Source organism: Fringilla coelebs (genome assembly GCF_963513975.1).
Source record: "Fringilla coelebs genome assembly, chromosome: 15".
NCBI lineage: Eukaryota > Metazoa > Chordata > Aves > Passeriformes > Fringillidae > Fringilla > Fringilla coelebs.
In genome coordinates, this window is record NC_140041.1 from 2,810,739 (window position 1) to 2,824,548 (window position 13,810).

The following is a 13,810-nucleotide window of genomic DNA, read 5'->3' on the forward strand; positions in this document are numbered from 1 at the left end:
AGGGCTGAACTCTGCTGGCTGCTTTGTGCTTTCCCTCTGCTTTTTCTCTCTTTCCCTGCCTCATTTGCCTTTCTGGAATCCAGGAAGCCCAAAAACATCATTGTTGTCCTGGCCTTACCTGTAAGACACAAGAAGGGGTTTGAGCCCTGGAACATCTGACTCCAGTTTTGTTGGAGTCAGATGTTTTGTTATCCCTCAGGGAGCTTGAGGGATACAGAAAAGTTCTTCAGTCCCATTTCAGAGACTCCTGAGTCTCAGACTTTTTGCCACAGTGAGTCTTTTGTAGGTAAATGCAAGTTTTGGTTCACTGGAGACACAAAAATTACTCAAATCTTTGTTGGGCACCTTAAGAACAGGATTTGGGCTGCACATTCATGGTCAAAGGACACTTGGTCTCCATAGGAAAGAGTCAGGTTATTTTTCACTTTAAGAAATGAAAAACCAATTCAGAATTAGAGGAAAAGTTACAGAAATAGATTTAGTATCTTGAATTTATCTGAGATATTTTTTAATTTTTTTTTTTGTTTTGGTACTTCAAAGTGCCCTCCTTGTCACTGAACCTCAGACAAGCTGTCATGGAATTAAAAAGGATTTGGAGTTGATCAAACAATCGTTACATGACTGCTGGCAAGTTTACTTGCTCTCAGTCAGATTTATGGGATGTACTGGGGTTTCTTGTTCCCCCTTCCCTGCTCTGTTTGGAACCCCAGGATTTCCCTGGCATTCCCTGCACTCCCATTTCCTAATCCCATCCACCGGAGGCCTCAAATACAGCCCAGTTACCCCTCATGGAATATTATTTATGTCCCTATTCTTCTGTTGCCTGTTTCCAGGAACCATTTCTGCAGAGGTGACTGCATTTTGAGTTTGCTTCTGGCTCTGTGTCTCTGGCTGCTTCCCCAGTAAATTCAGCCCAGTCTGGAATTTTTGGTGCTCACCAGCTGGGACACGGTGCTCCATTTCCCACCTCCTCCATACCAGCTTGCCTTTCATTTCCTGATAAGATTAAAATCACTGGAGCTCTTAAAGATTAACTGTGAGCTCATTGGGAACAAGAATCTGCAACTTGTGAACACCCAGCTGCTTAAACAAGTTATTTTCCAAGATACTTCTGGCCCTATCTAAAACCTTTTTGTTCTAATGTCCATTTCCAACCACCTCAAAAGAAAATCTTTTAGATACCAATTCCCAAGCACATCAGAGGAAGATGTTTGGGTGTGTACAGATGCCTGGAATCCCAGCTCTGGTGTATCCCACAGGTATCACCCCCGGGTGCTGTACATCGACATCGATATCCATCACGGGGACGGCGTGCAGGAGGCTTTCTACCTGACAGATCGTGTCATGACAGTGTCATTTCACAAATATGGCAACTATTTCTTTCCTGGCACAGGTAAGTTTGGAATTTCTACTGGGAACCTGCTTCAGAATCCCTTGGAAGCTCTGTTGGAGTAGAAAAGAGTAAATCACAAAATTCGAGCTGTGGGGGGAAATGGTGGGAGAAAGTGATTAGAGAGGAATAGAGCTGTAGTTAGTTGTAAGAAAGGGGTCCTGATTAGGTGGAAAGACTCAGCCCAGCTGGGACCTGGCTTTGCACAGCTCTGAAGCCTCAGGGCAGTTATGCCTGTGCTGTTTTGCAGGTGACATGTATGAGGTTGGTGCAGAGAGTGGCCGTTACTATTGTCTCAACGTGCCCCTCCGAGATGGCATCGATGACCAAAGTAGGTGTTCCCTCCTCTTTCCCCTTGGCCCCAGGGGTTTCCTGGTCCTCCTGCTCCAGAGCCATGACAAATCCACCTCTCTCTCCAAAGGTTATAAGCACCTCTTCCAGCCAGTCATTAACCAGGTGGTAGATTACTATCAGCCTACTTGCATAGTCCTGCAGGTAAGGAAGCAAACCTCTGTGCGCACATCCACGCCTGCAGAGGGCTGTGTAACCTTCTGTCCCCTGGTGTGGATCTGGAGAGCAATGCCAAATTGGTTTTCTGTTTTTTCTTGTTTTTCTGTTCCCCAGTGTGGTGCTGATTCTCTGGGTTGTGACCGGCTGGGATGTTTTAACCTCAGTATAAGAGGCCATGGGTAAGTACAGCGGGGCTGGGCTTAGAAAAACCACCTGAAGGGCTCTGAGGAGTCTCTGCTGTCAGGTTGGAGCTTTGGCTTTGGCCTGCCAGCAGTTTCTGAGGGTTTTTATAACATTTGTGTGACTGGAGGGGGTCTGAGAAGGAGGCTTTGTAGGAGGTGCTGCAGGGGGGTGGTGAAGGAGGAGGAGACCATGGAGATGGTCCTGAGGACTGGAGCCAGCCTGGGAGAGCTGGGGGTGCTCACCTGGAGAGGAGAAGGCTCCAGGGAGAGCTCAGAGCCCCTGCCAGGGCCTGAAGGGGCTCCAGGAGAGCTGGAGAGGGACTGGGGACAAGGGATGGAAGAACAGGACACAGGGAATGGCTCCCACTGCCAGAGGGCAGGGCTGGATGGGAGATTGGGAATGAGGAATTGTTCCCTGGCAGGGTGGGCAGGCCCTGGCACAGGGTGCCCAGAGCAGCTGGGGCTGCCCCTGGATCCCTGGCAGTGCCCAAGGCCAGGCTGGACAGTGGGGCTAGAGCAGCCTGGGACAGTGGGAGGTGTCCCTGCCATGGCAGGGGTGGGATGAGATGAGCCTTGAGGTCCTTCCCAACCAAACCCCTGTGCTGGAGATTCCTGGGTGGAAGCTCCAGGTGTATCACACCAGCCATGGAGCTGTTGTGAGTTCAGGGGGGCATTTCTGCCACATGAACCTGTGCTGCAGTTTCCAGCTTTGGCATTTTCCTGTTTGGGGTTTGTAGGGAGTGTGTGGAGTACGTGAAGAGCTTCAACATCCCCTTGCTGGTGCTGGGAGGAGGAGGTTACACGGTCCGGAACGTGGCACGCTGCTGGTGAGTCCCCTCTGCCTGGCGAGGGGCACTGCTGTGGGAGTTGTCCCTGCATTTCCCATGTCCCTTTCAGGGAACTGAGCTCCTCTTTTCCCATGTTTTCAGGACTTATGAAACATCCTTGCTTGTGGATGAACCAATTAGTGATGAGCTCCCCTACAGTGGTGAGTTGGAGTTGCCTTTTTTCCTCATGAGCTCAGCTGGAATTCTTGGGATGTTCTACTCTGCATTGACCAGAGCCAAAGTGTCAGCACTTCCTGACCTTGGAGATGGCCTCAGCCATGCCTGGAACTGTCCAAGGCTGGGTTGGATGGGGTTTGCTCTAGTGGAAGGGGGATGGAATGAGATGAGATTGAAGGTCCCTTCCAACCCACTCCCACCACCCACTTTTCTGGGCAGACACAGCTGTGTGTGTCGAGGGGGATTTAGTTTGTACCATTTCCTCATGTTCTGTCAAATCCCTTTCACTCAGGGTTGAATATCACTGTGCTTTTTAAGCTCTGCTCTCCCCCAGGCAGGTGGGAGGGTGAGCTCTGCTCTCTGCACAGCTTCTGGCCCTCTGTGCCCTAACTCTGCCTCCTTCCATCCCAGAGTACTTTGAGTACTTCGCTCCAGACTTCACCCTTCACCCTGATGTCAGCACGAGGATTGAGAATCAGAACTCCAGGCAGGTGAGTGCTTGCAGCCGTGCTGCAATATCACCTTGGAATTTCCAAAACCCTGTGGGTGATGCTCTGTCCTGTGAAACCAGCTAGAGCCCTGGGCAAAAAAAACAATGAGAAACAACAACTGGGTTGTGTCAGTGTTTCCTGATTGGGTGGCAATCATTGAATTCACTCTGCTCTGATAAGTGACTTTTTGCACAAATGTGTTGCTCTTGGCCAGCACAGAGGTGATGCAGGCAGGTGACACAGCTGTGACACATGGCACTGTGGTGATGCCTGTGTGTTCTATCCCTGCAGTACCTGGATCAGATCAGGCAGACCATATTTGAGAACCTGAAGATGCTGAACCACGCTCCCAGCGTGCAGATCCACGACGTGCCCTCGGACCTGCTCAGCTACGACCGCACGGATGAGCCCGATCCGGAGGAGAGGGGCTCTGAGGAAAACTACAGCAGGTACCAGAGCCTCTTCTGGAGCAATGGGCTTCCCTTTCTGCCGTGGGAGGGGGTGCAGAGGAATCCATCTGAGTCCTAGAACAAGTCATAGAATCCCACAGTGTGGGGTTGGAAGGGAGCTTAAAGCCCATCTCATTCTCATGGGCAGGGAAGTCACTTCTGAGTCTCTTATTTTTACCCAGGGAGCTTCTGTGGTCTCTTACTGTGACATTCCCTCAGGCCCCAGGGGTTCCAGGTCTCTCTCCCTTCCCTGACAGGGATTTCTCTTTCCCCAGGCCTGAAGCTCCCAACGAGTTCTACGATGGTGACCACGACAATGACAAGGAGAGCGACGTGGAGATCTGAGGGCTCTGGGCTGCGGGGCCTCCCGCCTTGGACACGGATGCTTGGAGCACATAACTGGGCCCTGCAGGAGCCAGTTTAGCCCTCTCTTCATCTTAGACTGCGTGTGGTGGCAGCAGAGCCAGCCCCACTGCAGGCTCCTGCCACCTGGAGAGGCACAGAGGTGACGTGTGCTCCTCACTTGTCACCACGTCACGGTTCCGGCTGTCACCGCTGTGGGAATGGAGCCGTGCTGAGTCCTGGCTGGCAGCTGTGGGACTGCCACAGAGCCTGAGCCACCTCCCTGGTTCCCATGCAGGCTCCTGCCAGCCAGCTGGGAGCTGGAGCAGCTGTGCCTACGATCTCTGCCTCTCTGCAGCACTCGGGATCCATCCTGCTGTCCCTGACCTGCACTCAGGTACCACCCCACTGTCCTCTGCAGCCTGCACTGAGAGCTGCTCCTGGTGTCCCTTCTAAGCAGCTGATGCTCCACAGCTCCAGGAATTACTGGATATGACCAGTTGTGGGGCAGGGGTCAGGATGTCCTTGCAGCAGCTCAGTGGAGTGGGGTGGAAGGATGTGTGCAGAGCATAGGCTCATTCCTTCCCCTCACACCCAGATCTGCATTCACAAACGAATTCTGCAGCACTTGATGAGTTGGACACAACCTCCCTGTTGTGTTTATTCCTTGGGAGGCTTAAATCCCTGTGGAACAGAGATTTGGCTGCCCAGGTCAGTACTTAGTGTGTCCTGCACCTCTAATGTAGCTTCCAGCTGTGTTCCCCAAGTTCACACATGGTCCTGCTGTGTGTCAGCAAGAGATTTGGGCTGTTTGCTCTAAGAGGAAACAGTTCCTGGGCTGTACCCAGCAGATGTTGCTCTGCTGCTGGGTGAGGGAAGCTGCTTCCTGCAAGTGCTCTGTTCCTGCCCTCACCCAGCAGAGAATTCCCTTGGCCATCCCTCCAAATCCCAGATTTTGCTGCTCCTTCTCCTGAGTGCTCAGCTGGTACCTGTGCTGGTTTGGAATGTGCTGTTTGGGGAGGTGGGGGGTTCAGCCTCTGTCTGTACGGTTCTGTTTGTTTACTGATGTCTTTGAACATTAAAGAAGAGGCAGTATTTTTCTTACCTGACCTGTTGTTTGTCTCTTTCATCCCCACACCTTTTTGGCTCCTGTTCTCCCAAGTGTCAAGCATGTCCCTGGCAGGGCAGTGTCATCCACTGTCTGAAGGAATGGAGGGAATTCTGCTCCTCAGAGTAAATGTTGGTGAGTTTTTGGCATCACTGCACATGAGGGGAGCATCCTGAACTCCTTTTCAATAGGCCAATAGGGATGGACACTCCTGCTGTGCCTCTCAGTCCAGCAAAAGCTTTGCAGAAAGCTGCAGAGCCAATTCAGGAGATTTTTCCTGCAGTTATTTAAAATGCCTTGATTTCTGAGAGTTGCAGTGTCCATAACAGCCTGTGCACTTTGCACTCCCACTGTCCCAAGGCCCTTTTGGGGACTCTTTTGTAGTTCTGGTCACTAAAACATGAAGCAGGCAATAAGTCAGGGTGTCAGTGGGTGCCCAGAGAAATCCCTCAGAAATAAATTGTGATAGAATTAGACTGGGGTGGAGAGGGGTGATCAAAGGTCTAACACAGCTCCTGTGGGAGGAAGGATCTGCTGGATCAGGATCCTGCAGCTGAGGAGGGAGAACAGAGCAGGGAAAGGGAATGTCATAACCAAGAGTGTCAGAGAGGGTTTCTCTGCAACAACAGGGGCTTCACCAGGGCCTGGAGTGCCAGGACACAGGGAATGGCTTCCCACAGCCAGAGGGCAGGGCTGGATGGGATATTGGGCAGGAATTGTTCCCTGGCAGGGTGGGCAGGCCCTGGCACAGGGTGCCCAGAGCAGCTGGGGCTGCCCCAACCCTGGCAATATCCCTGATTGGGAGCATCTTTGCTCCTGAAGCTGGTTGAATTCTCTGTTCAGTGCACTGAGGCTCCCTGTGCAGAGCTGTGCTCGGACACCAGGTGGCAGCTGGATCGCTGGGATTCCATGGAGGCTCCGTGCTGCAGCCCCTGGGTGCAGACACTGCAGCCCACAGTGGGCTTTGGGGTGGGAGCAGAGTCCTGGCTGGGTTCCCAGGGAGATCTGGGGGTTCTGGGCTCTGTCAGGCCTGGCTGTCACCAGGGCACAGGGACAGGGTTTGCTCCTGCTGCAGCTCTGAGACTTCCCTGTGTGAGCTTCCACACCATGCCCTGCAAACCCCTTGGCACCAGGGATGTGGCCAGGCTGGCACTGCCCTTCCTGCACAGAATCTCCCAGACATTCCCTCCTGGGGAACAATGAATATTCTGCCTTAATTTACCATAAAGAACCACATAAAATACTTTTTTTTTCCCCTACTTTACCCGCTGTGAGCTCAAATCCAGACCAACCCCAAGTTAATGAACTCACTGCAGCATCTCCTGGAGCTCAGGCTGTTCCACAAGTGTGGCATGGCTGGGAGCTTTGTGCACCCCTGTGCCTGGGTAGGAAATTGGGATAAGAACATCCTTGTTGTTTTGGGTGCTCTGGGAAGTGTTTGTATCTTCCCTGGTTCCCACCTGTGTTTATCAGAGCCTGGAGGGAACTTCCCACCTCCCAAACTTTCTGTAGCACAGCTGAGATGTTTAGCTGCTGTTTACACCTCGCACCAGTGCCTGCTTGCCCTGGAAGACACCCAGCACAGGCTGGCACTGACAGGAGCTGATTTTGGGATGTGCTGCCCAGCCAGGTGTGGCTCTCACCCCCCAGACCCTGTTCCTCACTCCCCTCATGCCAGAGGGCCCAGGGAACCAGGAGCATTCCCTGCTGCCCCTCCAGGCACTGCCACTGCCCAGGCTGGTTTCCCATTCCCAGGGTAAGGAGCAGCACAGCCATGGAGGTGTCACCTCTTCCCCTTCTCTGATCTTTTAGGGACTGAGAGTTTGGGGATAGAAAAGTGCTTTAAATCTTCTCCTTCCCTTTATTCTGAGCAAAGGGGGAACGTGGCAGGCCATGACCCACCTGAGTGTCCTGGTTATTTTCTGTTAACCAAATTTCCTAGGAGGAGAAGTCCATGGGACTGGGCAGTGTGGATTTGATTCCTCCTGGGGCAGAATTAAGCTGTAGGAAGGAAAAGCAGAGGGGTTTCCTGCAGGCCTGTGCTGCTGGGCTCAGCCCTGTGGGACAGGTCAGGGACAGTTCAGGTGCTGCAGGGGTGCTGGGCTGGGGGACCAGGGCCCTGCAGAGCCCATCAGGGGCAGCTTTGTGGCCTGGCTGTCACCAGGAGCAGAGTTTGCTCCTGTGCCTTCCCTGGGTGAACTTCTGGCCCAACAAATCCTCTGCCCCCTCCCCAGGGCTCCCATTTGAGTTTAAATCCCCCACCCCTTGTCCTGTCACCACAGGCTCTGGTTCAAAGTCTCTCTCCACCTTCCCTCTAAGCTCCATCAGTGCCAGGGGCTGCTCAAATCTCCCTTCCAAGCAGAGCATTAATTAATTAATTACTCTCAGCATTACCCCACCACCCTCGTTGTGCATTTCCTCTGTCCTGTCTAAACCTCCTCCTTCCAGTGGAAACCCTTCCTCCTCCTCCTCCTGTCAGGGCAGGCCCTGATAAAAGGTCTCTCTGCACTTCTCTTATCAGCCCCTTGCAATGTGGGAAGCCCCAGATAAGGTGTCCCCACACAGTCCCCCCAGTCTGATGTCACATCAAACACTGCAGCTCCCAGTATGGACCAGCCCATAAGTCAGGCCAGGCCAGTCCAAAATCAGGGATTGTTCAGGGCATTTTGCACTCAAGCTGGAGTCCCTGCAAGGCCAGACATTGTCCCAGCTCCTCCCTCAGCATAACTTAAATTTTTTTTTTTTTTTGTTTAGTTGGTAGAATTTGAGGTGTTTTTTGAAGAATTTTTTTGTATTATTGTTATTATTTGAGATTATTTTTGCAGTATGAGGAAATGGGATTAATTTTTTGTTTGTATTTTGTGGGTTTGTATTTTGTAAAGTTTTTTTTTTTTAGGTTTTGAGGTATTTATTTTTTTGTATAAGGAATTGGTAGTTGTTTTTGTTGCTGTATATTATTAGAACTGGAAGGTGTAATAACGGGAGGGATTAGAGGTGGTGGTGTAGTGAGAGGTTGAATGTTTTGTTGGTTTTAAGGTGCTGTTGGTGGAAGCATGTAGGTGTTGTTTATAGAAGTATTTAGGGTGTTGTTGTTTTGTTGTATGGAAGCAGTGTTTGAGATGGTGTTTTGTGTTTAGATTTAAATGTTTATTATTTTTTATTTCTATTAGAAGTTGTGAGTTGCTGGTTTCCATTTGGACCTGGGGATGTTGTCTGTAACTCCTGGGATGCAGCCCCCCAGGAATTCCTTACCCATGCCACATAAAGCAGAGCATTTCTGCAAGTCAGTGACCCCTCAGGTCAGGTCCAGGATGGATTTAGCTCGTGGATCTGGAGATTCCCTTAAAGGGCAGTGGGACTCCACTCCCCCAGGCTGGGGCTCAGGGCCCTGAGCTCCTTGTGTGGACCAAAATTAAAGTTCCTACTGGGACTGAAGCTTTGGGGTTTCCTGGCAGTGCTGGGGACCAGTCCCAAAATTCCTGTTCCTGTTCCAGCATCCCTGTGCACTCTTCCCACGCCCTCAGACTCCCAGGATTCTCTGGCACCCCTTCCCCCTGCTCACAGATATCTGCCTGCAGCCATCAGGGTCTTCTCTAGCCAAAACCTCCCTCCCCTTCCTTGTCCATCCCCAGCTCTGTCCCCTCAGAGGCCTTTGGGATTCTGCAGCTGTGGCTCCTCTCTCCCTCCCTCTGTTCCTGATGTGCCAATGTTGGCTGAGAAGTGGCAGCAAACAGGGACAGAAACTTCTCTCTGCCTCTGGAATATTCTCAGGAAAAATGGAGAAATCTGTCCAAAACCAGGAGCTGGTAAATCCAAAAGTTTCTGCTGAGGAGAAGGAGCAGGGGGAGCTCACCAGGGTCCTTCCAGCACCACAGGATGATTTCAGTTCAAAGGCTCCCCTGGAGGGCTCAGGCCCATTCCTCCTGCCCCAGGTAAGGCCAGTCCAAAGTCAGGGATTGTTCAGGGCATTTTGCACTCAAGCTGGAGTCCCTGCATGGCCAGACATTGTCCCAGCTCCCCTCTGAGCACACTGAGCTCCCTTCTCTGCTATTTAACACCCTGGTGAGTATATTCTCCTTAAACAAATCAGGATTTACCTGATGGGAGCTGGTGGCTCTCATCCCTTCCCCTTCTCCCTGCTCAGGCCTCCTCATTTCCCCTGCAGTGGTGCTGGGGAACACACCCGGGTGCTCTGGCAGGGCTCTGGGGGCAGCACTGCTGGGAAGTTGTGGAAGAGGTTTTACAGCAAATTCTGTGAGCCAGAGAGGAGTTTGAGAAGAGGATCCATGTTCACCCCTGAAAGAATTTCCTACCAAGGTCATTGACACAGAAACCAAGAAAGAAAGAAGGAGAAATAAGAGAAAACCTGCAACTGCCTGTTCCAACGAGCACTTTGTTTCCTGACCAATGAGTGAAGAGTAAACTTAAGAGGTCTGTAAGAATAAAAAGCATGTGTGCTGTAATAAAAACAGGTCTGAGGCCTTCTGCAAATGGAGAGTGTTGCTTTGTATTGTCTCCATCTCAGCTACACCAGGGAATGAGTGCTCCTTTGCTTTCTGGAGAACCTTCCCCCTGGACTTTGTGGTGAGAGTGATTTCTGCAGGGTGTGTGGGATCCTGCTCCCTGTGAGCCCTGGGACAGGGGTCTGTGATTTCTGCAGGGTGTGTGTGTATCCCTGCTCCCTGTGAGCCCTGGGACAGGGGTTTGAGGCTGCTCCTGCAATTCCTGGAAGCTGCAATCATTCCCAATCTCACACACACAGTCTGTAAGTACAGGTGGGCTGCTCTGGGAAGTGTTTGTGCCTTCCCTGATTCCCAGCTCTGCTTATCAGAGCCTGGAGGGAGCTGCCTGTGGCCCTGCAGGCCAAAGGACTGAGTTAGCAGAGGAAGAAATGGATAAAATATGAGTTTGTCCACAGCAAGGAAGAAAGCAAGGCCACTAGCATGGAAACTGATAAAATAGGCACAAAAGGGATATTTGCAGTTAGAGGATACCTGCCTTAGTGAGCACTGTAATGCCTTAATAATTTTCTATAAACTCTTGCCAATTAATTATTGCCATTAATTACTTTATACCAATAAAATGCAATAAACTATTGCTTTGTCCAATGAATAGAATGAGCTGGTTTGATGTGAGTAATGACTTAAAATCACACTTTGTTAAGAGTGTAAAACTTAGGAACAGCTTATAATAAAAAAGAAGCTGTTGTTGTCCCTGCACAAGTGTGTGTGTGTGTTTCCATCTCAGCAGTGACACTTCCCACATCACAAACTTTCAGCTGGGATGTTTGGCAGGTGCTTACACCTCACACCAGGTGTTGCCTGCTGGTCTTGGCCTCACTTTTCCTGATGTTTCAGTGCAGCAGCTCTTTCCCTGCCATTCCAGCACCATCCCTGGGGCGCCTGGCCTGGTGCATCCCCAGCAGCCATCCTGGCCCAGGCGTTCTCCTGGCTGGAAGCGCTGCTTTTAACAGAGCACAGGAGAAAAAGTGAGTGGGGAGCGAGGCCGGGCTGTGTCCCAGGGCTGAATCTTTGGGGACAGTCGCTGTCCCCATCCCTGTCACTGTCCCCATCCCTGCTCTGTCCCCATCCCTGCTGCCGCTGCAGTGGCTTCACCTGCTGCCAGTCCCCTGCCACCCCTCACTTTTGGGGAGCTGCAGGTGCCACCTGTCCCCAGCCCTAGGGTGCAGCTCCTGCCTGTCCCGGGGTGCTGCCCCTGCAAGCAGCGCTGGGGCTGTCACTGGTGGGGCTGAGTGCGGTGCCAGGAGCTAACTGGGAGGCACTGGGAGGCACTGGTGGGCCAGCAGTGCCCACCACACCCCCAGAGTGCCCCCATTGGGGCATCCCTACTGAGGAGCGATTTTTTGGGGCAATTTAAACTTTGAGGAGCTCCTGCCTGAGCCCTGAGCTAGACCGAGGAGTTCTCCGAAGGGTCCCTGCCTTGGTGGGGGTACCGGGGGTGTCCCGGCCGTGGGAGCGGGGGGTTTCCCGGTGCCCCCCGTGCCGTGGCCGTGTCCCTGCAGTGTCGCTCTCACCCGCCAGGTGTGCGCAGTTGAGCCGCGCTGGCACCGCTCCCGGGATGAGCTCAGCGCGCCGGGATTGGGAGCCGGGATCAGCTGCTGCCCTGACGTGATGCTGACGCGGCGCCGCATCCTCCCCTGAATCCTCCCCCAAATCCTCCCCCGAATCCCCCCCTGCACCCCCGGCCCCCCCCGTGACCTCCTTTAGCAGACAAAGACGGGAAGTGGCGCCTGCGTGCGCATCCCGCCCCTCCATCCCCCCCTTCTCCTTCCCCTCCCTCCGGCCCCCGCTCTGAACCTGGAAAAAACAGCTCAGCTCCTATTTCAAGGAGCTTTTGTCCTCCCCAAGAGCTTTCTTGGGGACATTTGTCTTTCTTTCTTCTGCCTGTGACGGGAACATAATTGGGAGTGGGTCTCCATCTGCTCCGGGGGGAAAGGGGGAGTCCCGGGCAGGGATCACAGCAAGGAGCATCCCCAGACTTCAGGGCGCTTTGGATGGGGCATTTTGGGAGCAGGAGAGGGGATCTGCAGGGTTTGTGCCCTGAAATGGATCAGGGATTGTGCATTGCCTCTGTTGTGGGGCTCCCCTATGTCTGCAGTGCCCCCCACACCCAGGGCTCTGGGCCCAGCAGTGCCAAAATCCCAAATCCTACCCCAAATCCTACCCCAAATCCTACCCCAAATCCTGCCTTCCCACACCCTGATGTGTCACTTGTGCTTTCCCAGCCCTGCCAGCCTGAGTCACCGGGGTGTGCTGGGAATTCAGCTGCCCTGGAGCCCCAGAGCCAGGTTTTGCAATTTTTTCAGCCCCCCATTGTTCATGGGGTGAGCTGTCCTGGCACCTCCTCTCCTGATGCCCCTTTTTATGCAGCAGCACTGCAAAACCTCCCTCTCCTCAAGTGCCACCTCCCTGCCAAGCTCCTGCTGTCCCAGTGCCACCCTCAGTGTCCCCTGCCATGCAGGGGAACATACCCCTGCTTTTTATATATATATCATCTATTCTATATATTTAAATCTCTATTTTAGATCTACATTAATGACAGTAATAAAATCAAGGCTCCCTGGGTGTCCCACCCTGGCTGTCCTCCACTCCATTCACCCCCAGGCATCCCCCAGGGCTCCAGCTCTGGGTCAGCTCGCCCTGATCCCACAAAAAGCTCTGCTCCCTCTCAGGAAAGGCCCCTGGAGGGATTCTTGCAGTTATATAAATTGTGGGAGTTACATAAGGACTTTCCCAGTGCAGCTCTGCAGGGCTGAGGGCTCAGGTTGGTGCTGGGCATCCCAATCCTGCCTGAGTTCTGAGTTCTGAGTTCTGAGTTCCACCCCTCAGTGCTGCCATTTTACCTCCCATCACCTCCATCTGTCTCTTCAATTTTTAAAAGCTCCTTGCTTTTCTTCCTCATCCCCTCAGTGTTTAAATTATTACCAGAAAAAAAAAAAAAAACACCATACCAAAACCTTGGATTTTTTCGTGTTTTTTCACCTCCTTCCTGAGCGATGCCTTTTGGCCCTTTTTGAACTGATCCTGAGAAATTTTTTGCAAGATTTCCTTGGAAATTTCAGCCTCAGATCCAGCAGGATTTGGCCCTGCCCTGGCACACTCCCTGCCTTGAAACACTCAGGGAGCAGCAGCTTGCAGGGTTTTCATGGACCCTTTCATCCCCAAACCTTTCCTGGGGTTTTCCCTGCTCACCCCATTCCAGGTGGGGCTGCTTCTCCCTTTATATCCATCCTCAACCCTTCTTCCCACTCCACAAGAGAAAATTTGGGTGCTCATCCTAACGTGGAACTTCATATAAATGAAATGTAATGAAATTTCTCACACATGAAAAATTGTGTAACTGTGCAGGGCAGGGGCATTCATCTTTAAGAGTTTTGTGTGTGAATTAGGTTGGTTTTAATTCAAATTGAGGATTTTAAATGTAACACAGCAAGGAAAATAGAAGGGTAAAAGAGGGAGGGAGAGGCAACCAGGAGAGCTCAGGAGGTGACAGCAGTCCAGAAGATTTTTAAGGAAATCAAATTTCAGCCTTGCAGGATTTGGCCCTAAATGGGGTCACCCCGTTTCAGGTGGGAGCTGATTCTCCCCTCATATCCCCCTTCAACCCTTTATCCCACCCCACAAAAGAAAACACAAAGTTTTGGGTGCTCATCCTCATGTGGAATGTTAAAAAAAAAATTAAAATTAAAAGGTTTCATCAAAATTGGAAAACTAAATAATTGTGTGGGGCACTGGCAATCATTTTTAGGAGCTGTGAGTGTGAATTATATCAATTTTAATACAAAATACTCTCCTTTTCCTGGATATTTTGAAT

At 51.8% G+C, this 13,810-nt stretch overlaps 1 protein-coding gene across 1 annotated transcript in view; it reads left to right on the forward strand.

Moving 5' to 3' along the window:
- The window catches only part of HDAC3 (histone deacetylase 3), an 11,028-nt gene extending 5,600 nt beyond the window's left edge, over window positions 1-5,428 (forward strand). The window contains exons 4-12 of the mRNA XM_084215546.1: window positions 1,260-1,393; window positions 1,641-1,721; window positions 1,812-1,885; window positions 2,015-2,079; window positions 2,820-2,909; window positions 3,012-3,070; window positions 3,498-3,577; window positions 3,869-4,026; window positions 4,302-5,428. Of these exons, the coding sequence (XP_084071672.1) occupies window positions 1,260-1,393; window positions 1,641-1,721; window positions 1,812-1,885; window positions 2,015-2,079; window positions 2,820-2,909; window positions 3,012-3,070; window positions 3,498-3,577; window positions 3,869-4,026; window positions 4,302-4,371 (811 nt within the window). The 3' untranslated portion in view covers window positions 4,372-5,428. The remainder of the gene's footprint in view (window positions 1-1,259; window positions 1,394-1,640; window positions 1,722-1,811; window positions 1,886-2,014; window positions 2,080-2,819; window positions 2,910-3,011; window positions 3,071-3,497; window positions 3,578-3,868; window positions 4,027-4,301) is intronic.
- The last annotated feature ends 8,382 nt before the right edge of the window (window positions 5,429-13,810 follow it).